This window comes from Peromyscus leucopus, chromosome 1 (assembly GCF_004664715.2).
Source record: "Peromyscus leucopus breed LL Stock chromosome 1, UCI_PerLeu_2.1, whole genome shotgun sequence".
NCBI classification, from domain to species: domain Eukaryota; kingdom Metazoa; phylum Chordata; class Mammalia; order Rodentia; family Cricetidae; genus Peromyscus; species Peromyscus leucopus.
Window position 1 is genome coordinate 6,357,584 of NC_051063.1, and position 14,827 is coordinate 6,372,410.

At 46.1% G+C, this 14,827-nt stretch overlaps 2 protein-coding genes across 3 annotated transcripts in view; one reads left to right on the forward strand and one right to left on the reverse strand.

Annotated features, from left to right (window-relative positions):
• Positions 1-2,213: 2,213 nt before the first annotated feature.
• Positions 2,214-6,633, forward strand: Mpeg1 (macrophage expressed 1). Its single transcript, XM_028884211.2, has 2 exons — positions 2,214-2,346; positions 2,625-6,633. Exon 2 carries the CDS (start codon positions 2,654-2,656, stop codon positions 4,796-4,798), a length of 2,145 nt encoding a protein of 714 aa, XP_028740044.1. The 5' UTR covers positions 2,214-2,346; positions 2,625-2,653; the 3' UTR covers positions 4,799-6,633.
• A 1,030-nt stretch (positions 6,634-7,663) lies between these two features.
• The window catches only part of Dtx4 (deltex E3 ubiquitin ligase 4), a 33,894-nt gene continuing 26,730 nt past the window's right edge, over positions 7,664-14,827 (reverse strand). Inside the window, exons 8-9 of one of the 2 annotated variants that reach the window (XM_028884212.2) lie at positions 14,294-14,383; positions 7,664-11,064 (exon numbers count right to left, since the gene is read on the reverse strand). In XM_028884212.2, the coding sequence (XP_028740045.1) occupies positions 10,831-11,064; positions 14,294-14,383 (324 nt within the window). In that variant the 3' untranslated portion in view covers positions 7,664-10,830. The remainder of the gene's footprint in view (positions 11,065-14,293; positions 14,384-14,827) is intronic. The other variant, XM_037204979.1, reaches the window with a different exon arrangement.

A 14,827-nucleotide genomic window follows, 5' to 3' on the forward strand; every position in this document is an offset into this window, starting at 1 on the left:
GTGTATGTGTGGTGTGTGTGGTGTGGTGTATGTGTGGTGTGGTGTATGTGTGTGTGTGGTGTGGTGTGTGTGGTGTAGTGTATGTGTGTGTGTGGTGTGGTGTGGTGTATATGTGTGTGTGTGTGTGGTGTATGTGTAGTGTGGTGTGTGTGTAGTATGGTGTGGCGTATGTATGTGTGTGGGGTGTATGTGTGGTGTGTGATATGGTGTATGTGTGGTGTGGTGTATGTGTGGTGTGTGTGGTGGGTGGTGTGTGTGTATGTGTGTGTGTTATGGTGTATGTGTGGTGTGGTGTGTGTACGTGTATGTGTGGTGTGGTGTATGTATGTGTGGTGTGTGTGTGTGTGGTGTGGTGTGTGGTGGTGGTGTGTGTGTGTGTGGTGTGGTGTATGTGTGTGTGGTGCATGTGTGGTGTGGTGTGGTGTGTGTGTGTGTGTGTGTGTGGTATGGTGTGGTGTATGTATGTGTGTGTGGTGTGTGTGGTATGGTGTATGTGTAGTGTGGTGTATGTGTGGTGTGGTGGGTGGTGTGTGTGTGTGTGTGGTGTGTGTGTGTGATATACAGGTGGATGTGTTGATGAGCCACCCATGCCAGCACATATAAGGCCAGAGGTTGCCATCAGGGTCTTTTCTGAATTGCTTCCCCACTATAAGCTTTTGAGACAGGGTCTCTCGCTGAACCTGAAGCTTCCCATCTTGGCTAGACTCACTAGCTAGCAGACTCTAGGGATCCCCTAGCATGAGGCTACAGGCATGCACTGCTGTGCCCACATTTTAGGTGTTATCTGATGATCCCTATACATAAACACTGCACCCACAGGACCACACTCCCAGCTCTCAACAGGATCTAGAAAAGAGAGAACAAGGAGAAATTGCTAGACTTTCTTCAGATGAGTATACATGAAGCAAACAAACAAAAAATGAAGAGTGCAAATATTGAATTATTCCAAGTACTAAAGGGCATTCAACTTTCAGCTTTTTAACTCTGGACTCTCTCCTTAGGTATAAATAAATATATAACCCCCGATTATTTATTAACTAGAGCATTCTCTGCAGTGGCTGGGCTCTGTTCTCCAGCTTAGGATAGCTTGGACATTGTTTGCAAGGCTGGTGTGAATTGTTTTCCCTAAACACCTTGGCATGAACAGACCCACAGCAAGGCCTTTCTGGATTTACAGAGCATCACTGGGGCTGGAAAAGAGCCTAGGGAAACTCAGTCTGTGAAGGGCAGCCTTGCTCCTTCTAAAAAATGCTCTCTGCTGTTTCATTGAGAGCCTGAGATAGTTCAGTTCTTTGGGATCTTCCCAGTCTGTGCACAGGTGACAGTAGCAACCTGTGGCTGAATCAGGATTCTTTTTTAAAAGTCTTAGCTTTGCATCTTGCTCATAGAATGATCTGGAGTGTCATGAGGGTGCCATGTGAAGCTTTTTAATCTGTTATGGACTCCCTGGCTGCCAGTAAAATGTACTGAGACCACTCCAATTGTTCTAAGTATGTATTTCATCTGAGTTCCCTTAATCCCGATACTTGATTACTGGGAAAGAATACATCTCTCTAAATTATAAATCCAAAGGAGCTAGCATCACTAACTCCCAAAAGGAGGGGAGAACAAGGAAAGAAAACTCCTAAGATTATGTTTTCCTGACAATATAAGAAACGAATGTTAATACTTTTAACCCGAGTCATAAAGAACAGCTTTCTTGATTATATATACACTCAATAAAAGGGATGGAAAAGTTAAAGGCATGGTAAGCTATCCCTTACTTTAAAATTGTACACCCGGGGAAGACCAGACAAGTGTGTGGACACATGCATATACCCTCCTGAGCCACTTTATGCTTTGAGTAAAACAAAATTTATAGTGTGGCTTTTGTCTTCTCTGAAATATTTCTATCTGAAAGGAAGAAAAACAGCCCAGTGTGGGAGCCCTCACCCTCATACAGGATGCTCAGGACAATTCAGGCTGAGGTTTCCCAGCATATGGCAAATGGAATGTTTTTCTAGATCGCTGAGTTCAGCCCCTGATAACTCCATATCCAAAGCAGGACTGTGAAAACTTGTAACAATGAGACCTCACAAAACAAGTATCTGAGTTTCTTTACTCTTTCCGCCTCAGAGGACAGCCTTCGACTTCAGTGTGCCAATGAGATACCTAAGATTTGTCCTTGACACAGAATAGCCTGCTTAGGGGAGGCGGGGTATGTAAATAAGGGCAATGTAGCTACTAACTACTGCATTTCCAGTAAAAAGAAACTAGTAAGGTGATTCCACAAGAGAACAGTCAGGCAGTTTTGAAATCAGTCAGAGTGAACAAAAAGCCAGACCAGAGCCTTCTGATAGAGACACGGTAGGTGTTGGATCCATGCTTTTACTGGGTATCTGCCACTTTTGGCAAAAGAAAGGCAGGGTGGAGGTCACGGGGGAGTAAACGGTAAAGAGTCTATGTTTGCCTATTCAGTGTAGAATAATTTTTACAAGGCCCTAATGGTCCCTAATATTCCAAACAGCTTTCGTTTCTCTGTTTTGTAATTAGAGCAGCATAAACAGGAACTGATGGTTTTAGGAGAACTGTAGAAATTTCTGTTTGAGCAACTACTTTCTTTCCCATCTTTCTGTTGGCTCCAGTCTTGTCAGTGAATGCTTGGGGCTGGAACATGGATGCAGCTGTCTGCACCGTGAACAGTTTCATGGCCCTGGTCATCATCTGGACCATGACAGCACATGCTGAAACAGACAAGCCTCTTGGAGAGACGGCTAAGGCTGGATTTCAAACATGCAAAGACGCCTTGAAACTACCTGTCTTAGAGGTCTTACCAGGAGGGGGCTGGGATAATCTGAGGAATATAGACATGGGCCGGGTGTTGGACTTGACATATACCAACTGTAAGACCACAGAAGATGGACAGTACATCATCCCCGATGAAGTCTTTATCATTGCCCAGAAGGAGAGCAACCTGGAAATGAACTCAGAAATCCTGGACTCCTGGGTGAATTACCAGAGCACCACCTCATTTTCCATCAACACAGAACTCTCCCTTTTCTCCAAAGTCAACGGCAAGTTCTCTACTGAGTTCCAAAGGATGAAGACCCTTCAAGTAAAGGACCAAGCTGTAACCACCAGGGTTCAGGTAAGAAACCTGGTCTATACAGTCAAAAACAGCCCAACTTCAGGACTCAGTTTGGGGTTTACGAAGGCACTTATGGACATCTGTGACCAGCTGGAGAAAAACCAGACAAAGATGGCCATGTACCTGGCAGAACTGTTGGTTCTCAACTATGGCACACACGTAATCACTAGTGTGGATGCTGGGGCTGCACTGGTTCAGGAGGATCACATAAGGGCCTCCTTCCTCCTGGACAACCAGAACAGCCAGAACAAAGTGACTGCCTCTGCTGGGATTGCCTTCTTAAACATCGTGAACTTCAAACTTGAGGCAGACTACACCTCCCAGAATGCTTTGACCAAGAGCTATCTTTCTAACAGAACCAACTCCAGGGTGCAGAGCATGGGCGGGGTTCCATTCTACCCAGGCATCACTCTAGAAATCTGGCAGAAGGGCATCACTAACCACCTGGTGGCAGTAGACCGTGCTGGCTTGCCTCTGCATTTCTTCATCAAGACTGACAAGCTGCCTGGCTTGCCAGGTCCCTTGGTGAAAAAGCTGTCGAAGACAGTGGAAACTGCTGTGAGACACTATTACACCTTTAACACCCACCCTGGCTGCACAAACGTCGATTCCCCCAACTTCAATTTTCAAGCCAATGTGGATGACGGCTCATGTGATGAGAAAGTAACCAACTTCACCTTTGGTGGAGTTTACCAGGAATGCACTGAACTGTCAGGGGATGTTCTTTGCCAAAACCTGGAGCAGAAGAATCTGCTCACTGGTGATTTCTCCTGTCCTTCTGGCTACACCCCTGTCCATTTGCTGACTCAGACCCATGAGGAGGGTTACAGTCGCCTGGAATGTAAAAAGAAGTGCACCCTCAAAATCTTCTGCAAAACAGTGTGCGAAGATGTGTTCCGAGTGGCCAAGGCTGAATTCAAGGCTTATTGGTGTGCAGCCACTGGCCAAGTACCTGAAAACTCGGGACTTCTCTTTGGGGGAGTCTTCACTGACAAGAGCATCAACCCCTTGACAAATGCACAGTCATGCCCAGCCGGCTACATTCCACTGAGACTGTTTGAGAACCTCAAGGTATGTGTTTCTCTGGATTATGAGTTGGGGTACAAGTTTTCAGTACCCTTTGGTGGGTTCTTTAGCTGTATAATGGGGAATCCCTTGGTTAATTCTAATGCATCTAAAGATATAGGGGCACCATTTCTGAAAAAGTGTCCCGGGGGCTTCAGCCAGCACCTAGCCATTATCAGTGATGGATGCCAAGTGTCCTACTGTGTCAAGGCTGGGGTCTTTACAGGAGGGTCTCTGCTCCCTGTGAGGCTCCCACCTTACACCAGACCACCCCTCATGAGCCAAGTTGCCACCAACACTGTCATAGTGACCAGTAGTGAGACTGCCAGATCCTGGATTAAAGACCCCCAGACCAACCAGTGGAGGCTGGGAGACCCACTGGAGCTGCGTAGAGCCATGACAGTCATCCATGGAGACAGCGGCGGTATGTCAGGAGGAGAAGCTGCTGGAATCACTTTGGCAGTCACTGTGGCACTAGGGGTAGTTATTGCCTTGGCCATCTACAGTACCCGGAAGTACAAGAAGAAGGAATACCAGGCAATTGAGGAGCAACAGAGTTTGGTTGGAAGTTTAGCCACAGAGGCATCCGATCCAAGTCCAGCTTAATTGTCTCCAAAGGAAACAGTCTGTGTCGTTTCCAACCACAGCTTCAAGCACGTTTTTCTTGGTTTTCTCTGTTTCTGCCTTCCTGAGTACTGAAGTGAAAGTTCCAACAGAAAGCAGGTATTACAGCTGTGGGACTTCTTGTTTAGGCCTCTGCACCAGGAAATTAAAGGGGCTGTTTTAAGGAGGTGTGGGGAAAGGGGATGATTCATTCAGAAAAAGCTGGACTGGGACCGAGGCGCAAAGTGGGTGTGTATCTATTCTCATAGATGTCCTTACCTGAATTCGTGTGTATGAACAGAGACGGGATTTGGAGATTAGGAATTTAGTCTGAATTCGAAAGGCTTTCCAGTTTGTGAGCAGAAGGGGTTTGTGCTTTAAGTACCTCATTACTTCTACTTTGTTGTTAAAGAAGCTCTCTGGATTCCACAAACCAAGAAGCAGACATGACCCTAAAATGCCACAGGAGGTCTACATGGCCACTACTCTTCAGCTTTAAGGGCTCTGTGTTGATTTACAGACTTTCCTCTCACAGAGTCATCCCCAGGCATGTAAGGGGCTTATACAAATTCCACTTCTCCCAACTTCCCCACAATTAAGACTTAGTCTAGATCAGTCTTGGGCTTCTGAACAGTGTTAATACGTCTTCAGAAATATTTTAACTTGTAACTTTCTGCTGAGTGAAGGACAAACGAATATAGGAAAGTAACACATGAAGGACAAAAACTGGGGTTCTTGAGACGATGCCACCATTCCAGAGCTGATCTGTCCACTGATAGCATTATAAATGAGGAACTGAATGGAGCTGTACTTTGGGTAGATCAAGAATTATGGTTTCATGTTTATGTTTCAAAAATATAATCCCCTCCTCTCTATCCTTCATCCTTCATCCCTATCTCTTTTTCCTTTCTGTCTTCTCATCATGGGTGTTGTAAAAACACAAACACTCCCTATATTCCAACAAGAAGCTTTTACTTTCCTAGGGGTAAAAAACGCAGGAGTCAAAATAAGCCCCCATTAGAGAATTACTTCCTCCCTAAAACTAAAACTATAGAAAGTTCCATCTTCTGTTCCTTTAGGCTTTGTTTTTTTAATGCTAGAAACAGGGCTGATATGATTAAAAACAAAATAAAAAACTTACTTCATTAGCTGGAAAAGGCATTCAGAACCACCTGTGACATTTATTTCAATTGCAGGATGACTTCCTTGGGGCATCTGGCAGGGTACATGATTGACACCTGGCAATAGTTGGGGTTTTGCTTAATTTTAATATCTGATTTAATTCTCACAAAACAGAAATCCCTTCACAGCTGCTTTAGAAATTATGTATCTGTTCACCACAGCACATCATCAATGGGCTATCTTCTAGGAAAGATAATGTGTTCTCTCCTTAATGCTTGTGCACACAGTAGGCCCTTCTCAAGAGCTCCAAGTTTCTGCCTGTGGGAATGTGGGAAAAATTACTCATTCATTTCCAGTTGAGATACAGAGAGGAGTGAATAGCTGAATTTGAACTCTGCCCTCCCTACTGCCCAGCCAAGGGAGCTGATTCCATGACCTCTTCAACCAAACCTGCCTCTTTCAGTATTAAAATGTTTTCTGTGCTCTGTGGGTTCTGACTCAGTTCTGTATGTTTCAGGCAAGCTAACAACTTTTCGTAAAGTATCAACTTTTCTCTGTAAATTCTTTAAGGATTATTGAGTTTACAAAGCAAGTCACAGCAGGAGCCTCCTAGACCTTACTGCACAGGCTTACTACTGAAAACTTTTAATGTTTGTTCCATAAACATGTAGTTCTACTAACAAAAATGTATGCATTAAAATGTATATTCAGCCACATTCTGTTTGGGTGTTCATCTGTATGAAGTCAGAATGTTGGGGTTTCCAGTTCATGCTCAAGCTACATCACCGAGTCCTGAGTGGGGGCTCCAGGGCTCTGCTGCGTTCTGACTTTCTAAGGCTGGGTCTACAGAAAGACCAGGGCTGGTCTCTGAGAAAGCCACACTCCATGGGATATCAGAGATGGAGACACAGTTGGTGACAAAGGAGGCTGGACATCCGCCTCTTATTTTTGTGTTCCTATGATTACTCAGATGCTCAATAATAATTATTTGAAAAAAAAAGTGTCTGAAAATGAAGGTCAGTGTTCAGGGAAAAGAAAATGGTTCAATAAAGTGCTTGCTACTTAATCATGGGAATCTAAGTATATATCCCCAACATCCATGTAAAAGGTGTATGGTGGCATAAACCTGTAACCCCAGCACTGGCAGGTAGGGTCAGGTGGCTCGTGGGGCTCATTGGCCTGTCAGCCAGCCTATCCTAGTCAAAATGGCAATTTTCAGGTTCTTTGAGAGAAAAGCCTGCTTCAAAAGGTAGAAGAAAATAGAGGAAGATCCTGATATCAACCTCTGACCTCAGTATGTGTGTACAAAGACCAGCACACCTTCTCTCTCTCTCTCTCTCTCTCTCTCTCTCTCTCTCTCTCTCTCTCTCTCTCTCTCTCTCTCTCACACACACACACACACACACACACACACACACACACTCCCACACATCTTCTCTCACACACATGCATCCCCTCACACATATGAAGCCAATGTCCATGTGTTTCAGGATCACCCTTTCTCCGCAAAGTTCATACACTTATTTCCCTTGCCATGTGGTCTGTCTCTTTAAGGGGAATCTAGTCAAGCCAGGTCAAGTGTGTGGGTAGAAGAGACGTGGAAAGTTTTAGAAAATAAAAAGGGAGTTTCCCTTTATCGAGCTATTTGGATTGAGGTTGCCCACACATAGAGGAAGTAACCCACATGCTTCTCAGACAGGTGCCAGAGCACTTCTACCAAAGCAGGCCCTCGGGAGTAACAACAATTTGTGCTTGTTCATTGGCAGTTTATTGTTCTGCACATACACCTCATGAGCACCAGGGGGCGATGTCCTCTCATAGAACAACACCAAGAACTTCAAATCACAACAGTTACACACAGAACACCTGACATCTGGACATTCACCAGCCCTCTCCCAGACACCCCCACTGAGACATAGGTGACCACCAACAAGCAAAGGGGGGCAGTGGTTATTTCTTGAGCCAAGCTCGCCTCCTCCCAATCCTCTCACGCACACAATGGTGCCGTACCAGGGCAAGGACTTTTGACCAAGTTTAAAACCACAAGAAGTCTGAATGTTACAAAAAGGGGGAGGGGAATGGAAACACAAAGGCACAGACAACCACAGATACACCACGTCACTTCAAGGGATCAGCATCTCCCTAGGTGTGTCTCCAATCCCATCTGTCATCTCTGAAGCCTCGGAGAGGGAGAACATGGCTGCTGGTGCTGAGACTGTGAAAGGAAAAGCGTGGGGTCCCCTGCTTGGCCCTGCAGAACACATTGGGGCTTCTCTTAGGAAACACCCTGGGTCAAAGTAGCTGGTGCCCAGGGCCCAATCTCATTGAACTCAATTCTGTAACTTTCGGGGTTGGCACAAGAGAAAGGGCAATGGTAGCCATTGCTCTGACTGACAGTACACTGTTTGCAAGGTTCCTTCAGCCAGAAAGTTGAAAGAGTGAAAGATGAGGGTGAGGTAGCCCCTCAGAGCATCCTCGGAGAAGAAGGAAATGAGGCACAGACATTTCAAAGTCCTCTGCGGAAATTCTTGAAGGCATGAAGACTAACTCTAGAACAACCACTCCCTTCGATGTCCCCTTGGGTCTTGTCTTCCGCCTTGTACTACCCCTTTCCTCTGCTTTGTGAGAACGTCCCCGCTGTCCATTTCCACATCTCAGAGCCTGTTTTCCATTTCTTTGCTTCCCACTGCCTCATTTTCCTACCCATGGACTCCCATCTATCTTCTCATCCCTGTTGCCAAGAAGCAGGGCAGGTAGGTAACAAGGGTACCGAAGGCAAAAATGACTTTACGCCCTCAATGAGGCTCTGATAATTTCTGAAATGTGTTGACCCGATAAAAGGCATGGGTGTGACTTTAAATCCCATGAGATGTGCCTTCCATTCAGTTCTGATGCTTCTTTCTCTGTTGTGGCAGAAGCTTTGCCCAGGCTTAGTGAGCTCTGCAGTCTCCTGGTCAGCTAGTGAGACAAAATGGCCTCCCCATGATAGGAGGGCTTGGATTAAAATGGCTGAACACTGTCTCCTACCACTGCGCCCCCTAGTGGGAAGCAATTAAAGTTCCATTAGTCATTTGTAGAGAGAAAGAAAACTCAGCACCAGCATGTTCCAGGGAACTGGATGGGGGACACTGGAGTCTACTGGCCACAGCAATATCAACAACGCTGGAGGCCCAAAAGGAGGTGTCTCTGGAGGAGGGTGTTGTGAAAGTGTAGACTCCAGTTCTAATGTAAGTACCATTGTAAAAGGTTGTTTTATTCCTTTTTTTTATACTCAAGCATCAAAACCTTTCAAATCTTATACAAATCTGTATATATATGCATATATCTGTATATATACATATATGTGTATATATGCATACATATGTGTGTATATATGTATATATGTCAAGCCCTCAAAACATGAGGTATACAAATTCAAATTAGTATCCAGAGGAACTTTCCCCAAACACAGTTCAAAGAACCTACTTCCAAAGGGGAATTGGTTCCCTCTTGACTCTTCATTCTCTTACCAGACACCTAATCCATTCTTTAATGGAGCCAAAGGTGAGAAGGTGTTGGGGATAGACTGGATCTTGGGACAACACCTAGATGCAGGTTAGAGAAGACTAGAATGTGTTTCTAACCATGTTAGGAATGGACTAAAGAGGTTTCCACCACCATGCTTTTGGTCAATCTGTACTGGATGGGGGCTGGAGAAAGGGAGGCCAGTAACATCTCTGGTCTTGAATTAGCAAATCTGCATGGAGATGAACTGAGCTCTCATATTAACAAGACTGGATGGAGGTTGGCTCCGATCTAATATTAATAAGAAAGAGAAGGGTCAACCTCGCTCCCACATCAACACATCTTCCCAAGTACAGGTCTGTGCACATCAGGGTCCAAGTCTGTCATGAGATGGGCTGGCAAAGGGTGAGAAAAATCAAAGGGCCACACATTTCCTTTTGGGTCCACATCAGAACTGGGATTTAGCATGTGAAACAGAATTCAGAGACACGGTGGGACTCTCCCAACAACCTAGCCCAGTGACGCACACACACCCACGCAAACACATGCACAGATGACGACACAGAGCCCAGAATGGGCTCCAACTCACAGTGACTTCATGAAACTGAGCTGGTCTGAGATGAGCTGGGAAGAAGGCTATGGGCTCCTCTCCCTGAGGATACTGCAGATGCTCAGTGGGATGCAGGCTCTGGTTTGACCAGAGAAGGGTTGGAAACAGCATGACGGGATGCCACCCCAGAGAGGAATCCCTGAGTCCTTCCATCCACTTGAGACAACCAGATGCCCATGGACAGGTCAATGGCACGAGGAGGAGAGGAGGGCCCAGAGAAGCCAGGGACTATAAGGAGAGCTGAACATGCTCCCAGAGGCTTTTGACTCTGACCCTCTTAGCAAGAACTGCCTCCTTACTCTACACCAAGGCATCTGACTTCTGATGTCACAGCTGTCTACACCTCTCTCCCCAATCTTGCACAGTGAGAGCTCCCTGACTCCAGTGGAGGGAAAAAAATGCAGAAACTCTGCTCTCCAAGCAGAGGGGAAGCAGCAAGAAGCCAGATGAGGCGAGGGATCTCAGCTTCACAAGGCCAGGGTATGGAGTGCCTCAACACTGCCCACACCTTAAGTGTGCTGACCATATCCCTACTTAGGGGAGGGGAGAGGTGCGGGTTCTTGCCTACCCAGCACTGAAAACTCCATAGGGACGAAAAGGGGGTAATCCTCATCCCACATCCTGTTTGTGTTAGATAAAATTTATGAATGACATCACCTTAATCTAGTCCTTTCTGTGACTGAGAGGGATGAGAGATGGAGACAGAACAAGAAGGGAAATGAGGCAGTCAGGAGACATGGCATCAACGTCCACCTCGAGTCTCCACTTCCTGCCATGACGTCCCCAGTGCCCTCCCACCTCAGTCTTTTTCCGGGGCAGTGCTGTCTTCAGAGATACCCTGGGCAGCTAGTTCAGCCAGCACATTATCCAGGTAATTGGCATCCGGGTAGCCATGGCCAGTGAGATTAGAGCCAAACTCTGTCTTGTGGTGCACCTCATTCCAGATGACAGTATCAGACTCGCCCGTGGTGCTGGAGGTCCCAATGGCAAAGATGAGACGGCGATCCCAGGCCACCAGAAGCAGCTTCAGAACCTAGGGCAACAAAGTCGAGAGACCAGAGGCCGATGTTCAGGACTGGTCTTCAGATGGTGGATTCATCCCAAGGTCCCCAACCCTTCCTTTATCATGATGCTCTAAACAACCCAGAAGAAGAGAAAGAGATTTGAAATTGGAGTCTGGGCACTACTGAGTGAATCTTGGCTCTGTCACTGAATAACTGTGTAACTTCTGACTACTTCAAACATCTTTCTGAGCTTTAATTTGTTTACTTATAAAATGGCATTTGGATCACCCACCCCAAAGACTGTGTGCATGTGTAGCATTTGCATGTGCACAAGTGTGGGGGCACACAACTGTATGTGTGTGCAGCTGGAGGCCACTGATGAAGCGGTGTGTTTTCCTGGAGTGCTCTCCACCTGTTTTTGTTTTTGGAGACTGGGTCTCTCACTGATCCATCATTAGTAAGTGGCAGCATTGAAAGTGTGATGCAGCTTCAAAGACCTTGTTTGTATTATACCCAGGCTACAACAAAGCCCAAGGTTAGGGTCCCGGACCTGTGGATATGGAAGACCTTTACCAGTAATGGTATTGCTAAGGGGATTGTGGAGAGGAAATGGTTTCAATCCATACTGTAAGGCGGACACTTTTTAGGTTAAGCCAAGACAAGCATAGTTTGTAAAGGAGAAAGGGCAAGGCCATTGAAACACCTATGTGTTACTTTAAGTTTTAGTTACTTTTAAACAAAGGGGCTTGATGCCAGAAACTGTGTTTTGGGATAGCTGACATGGTGTTAGGAAAAAGATGAAGCAGCCTCCTGGAGGATTAGCAGAGGAGTAAATGGCTTGGGAGGCAGGGCAGGGAGGAATGAGCTGAGTGTATCTGGTCACTGAAGGCAAGAGCTCACGACAGTGAATGTGCACAGCGTGGGTCCCAAGGATTCGGGGTGTGTTGCTCTATCAAGAGGAAGGTCCAGAAGGAGCAGCCCTCAGCAACAGGAGTGTAGTCTTGTGCTTGTGTGAGACAGTCTCATGTATCCCACCCTGGCCTCAAACTAAATGGGTTCAGTGCCGAGATTACAGGCAAGTGTAAGGTGTTGAGGATGGAAGCCAGGGTTGCCCAGATTCTAGGCACGTGTTCTACCCACTGAACCACTCCCCCCAGCCCATGACTGCAGTCTTAACAGGAGGCTTCACAGTGGAGACATTGAGCTGCAGATCTTGGGCTGAGCGAGGCACCGAAAGTTGTCTCTGGGTGGAAAACAGTTGCCTGCCTCACTTTTCACTCTCAATTTGAGAAAAGGGCACTAGTGCATCTTTCTTGATGTTGTCCTTGTTACAAACTATCCTTTTCCTTCTTGGGAGGATAGAACACAGCCACACCCCGTGACACTGAAGCATTATGGAAAGATATGGCGTATTATGAGATACGGGGAGGAAATGGAAGCCTCCACTTTGGAGACTGGTTGAAACCTCTGGCTAGCTGAGAATCAAGAATTCCAGTACAATTTACATTTGATGTAAAGGTTGCACACACAGACATATTTCAAATAAGAATGTTAAAATAGCAATAAATCAGGCTTAAGGTTGGATGTACATGACCTGTAGGAGGAACCTTTTCCTGACTATTTTCTGGGAATCTCAAACTGCTAATTTTGTTCACCATGACGACACCCTGCCTTCCTGTATCCTTGTGGTCTAGAGTTTTCCTTATTTCAACTGGAATTTTGTCAGATGCCCCAAAGGACGAACCGATGGTCTCATTTACGTTTCTTGGAAACCCTGCAGCCTGGCTTCCAAAGCAAGGACACATGGTGAGTCTTGGGGTAAATGCTTATGCACCCCCTAAATTCATGTGAACTTCTCACCCCCTCCAAAGTGAGTATCAGAATATGGAACTTTCTGAGGTTCATTAAGTCATGGAAATGAGTGTCAACGAATGAGATCCACACTCTTATAAAAAGGGACTGGGAAGAGAATTCTTGCCCTTTCTTCCTGGCAAGGACACAGAGAGAAGAGACTTTGTCTATGAGCAGGAAGTGAACCCTTGCCAGATTCTGAATCTGCCAGCACCTTGATCTTGGACCTCCTAGACCCCAGAAATGAAAGAAATAAACATCTGCTGTTTGTGAACCACTCTGCCTATGATCCGTGGCAGATTGCTGGAACTCAAATATGCTCACATATGCTTGAACTTCGTCTCCACGGCAGCAGCAACATAGCCATTAACACTCAAAGCACAGAAAGACAGACATGTGCTGAGTAGGCTTCTCAGCTCTGGAAAGGAAGCTGACTAGAAGCATGCCTCTTGCATTTCCCCAACACATCCCCAAGACTAATGTTCTTAGTCCTCTTGACATCAGGCAAGAGTCTGAAAACCCAGTCATTCCAATTAGAATATTTAGAAGTCTTGATCATGAATTACAAGGAATCCAGAAAACCAATAAAATAATTTCCCACCAATTAAGATCCCAGAACACTCTGCTCGTGCTTTTGTGTGTATTCAGATTAGACCAACCAGGCATCCTGTTGCCAGAAATGGGCTCCAGTTCTGAGTTTCTACTGCTCTTAGGAGTCAGCGCTAGTGTTTCCCCAGGACCAGCATTGAACAGCAGGCTCTAGATATGGATCCTAAAACAGGTGAATTATAGCCAATAATACTCCGAGGACAGGGAAAAGCCATTCCACTCCCAGTCGCCTGATTCTAGCCAGGCTGGTGGGACGGCCCAGTGGGTGAGAGCATCTGCCACACAAGGCTGATGAGCTGAGTTCAGATCCCAAGAACCCACGTTAAAAGTTGGATGCGGTGGTTCACATTGTAATCCCAGCACCCCTGTGAGGAGATGGGTGGTAGAGACAGGAGAATCACCTGGAAGCTATCAGGCCAGCTAGTCTGGAGTAGGTGATACAGCAGCAAGACACAAGAGAGGCCCTGCCTCAAAACAAAGGTGAGAACTGACTCCTGAAAGTTGGCCTCGGACTTCCATATGCACTGTGGTACAGGAGTGCCTGTAATCCCATGTAACATGTAACTAGCGCGCGCGCGCGCGCACACACACACACACACACACACACACACACACACACACACTGAAAAAGAAATCAAACAAAACAGCATCCTAATGATACCAACTCTTACCTATGATTGACTCCGATATGACCTCATTACGGCATATACACAATTAAAAGAAACCAGTTTCCTCTACTCTGTTCATTATAGAAACAAAAATCAACCCCGATCCCTACTATGGAACATCTGCTCTTACTTTTCTCCCTTTCTCGCTGTCTGGAAGGTAGCAGTGTCGTGGGAAGCCACGGGCGCTGAAGCTCTTCCCAGGATTTGGGTGTTCTGGTCCCTGAAAGCAGAAAGAAAACAAAGGCATCTTAAAAAATATTTCTGATGAGAAGCTAGTACAGACTTAGTGGGACACTAACAAGAGCCACAGAGTTCAGACAGAGGACAAACGAAAGAAAAAAAATCGGCCTAAGTTGTCACCCGTCATGTGACCTGAGTTTGGACTGCAGCTGCTAGCTCCCTGCTGGATCGGATGGAATTCCCCTTTCTGACTCACCTTATGGGGTGTTACCAAGGCTCAAGGAACTTGGTGCCCACACTCAGGAAGAGCACAGTAAATTTTATCATCCGTACCAACACCACCTAGTCTACCGTTTTATGAATGATGAAAAACCACGGCCCACGGAAGCTAACTGGCTGCAAAGTGTTACTGGCTTTGCCAAAACGAACTCAATCCAAGGTTTTCTGAGGCCTGTGCACTGAACTTTTAAACCAGTTACTCAGA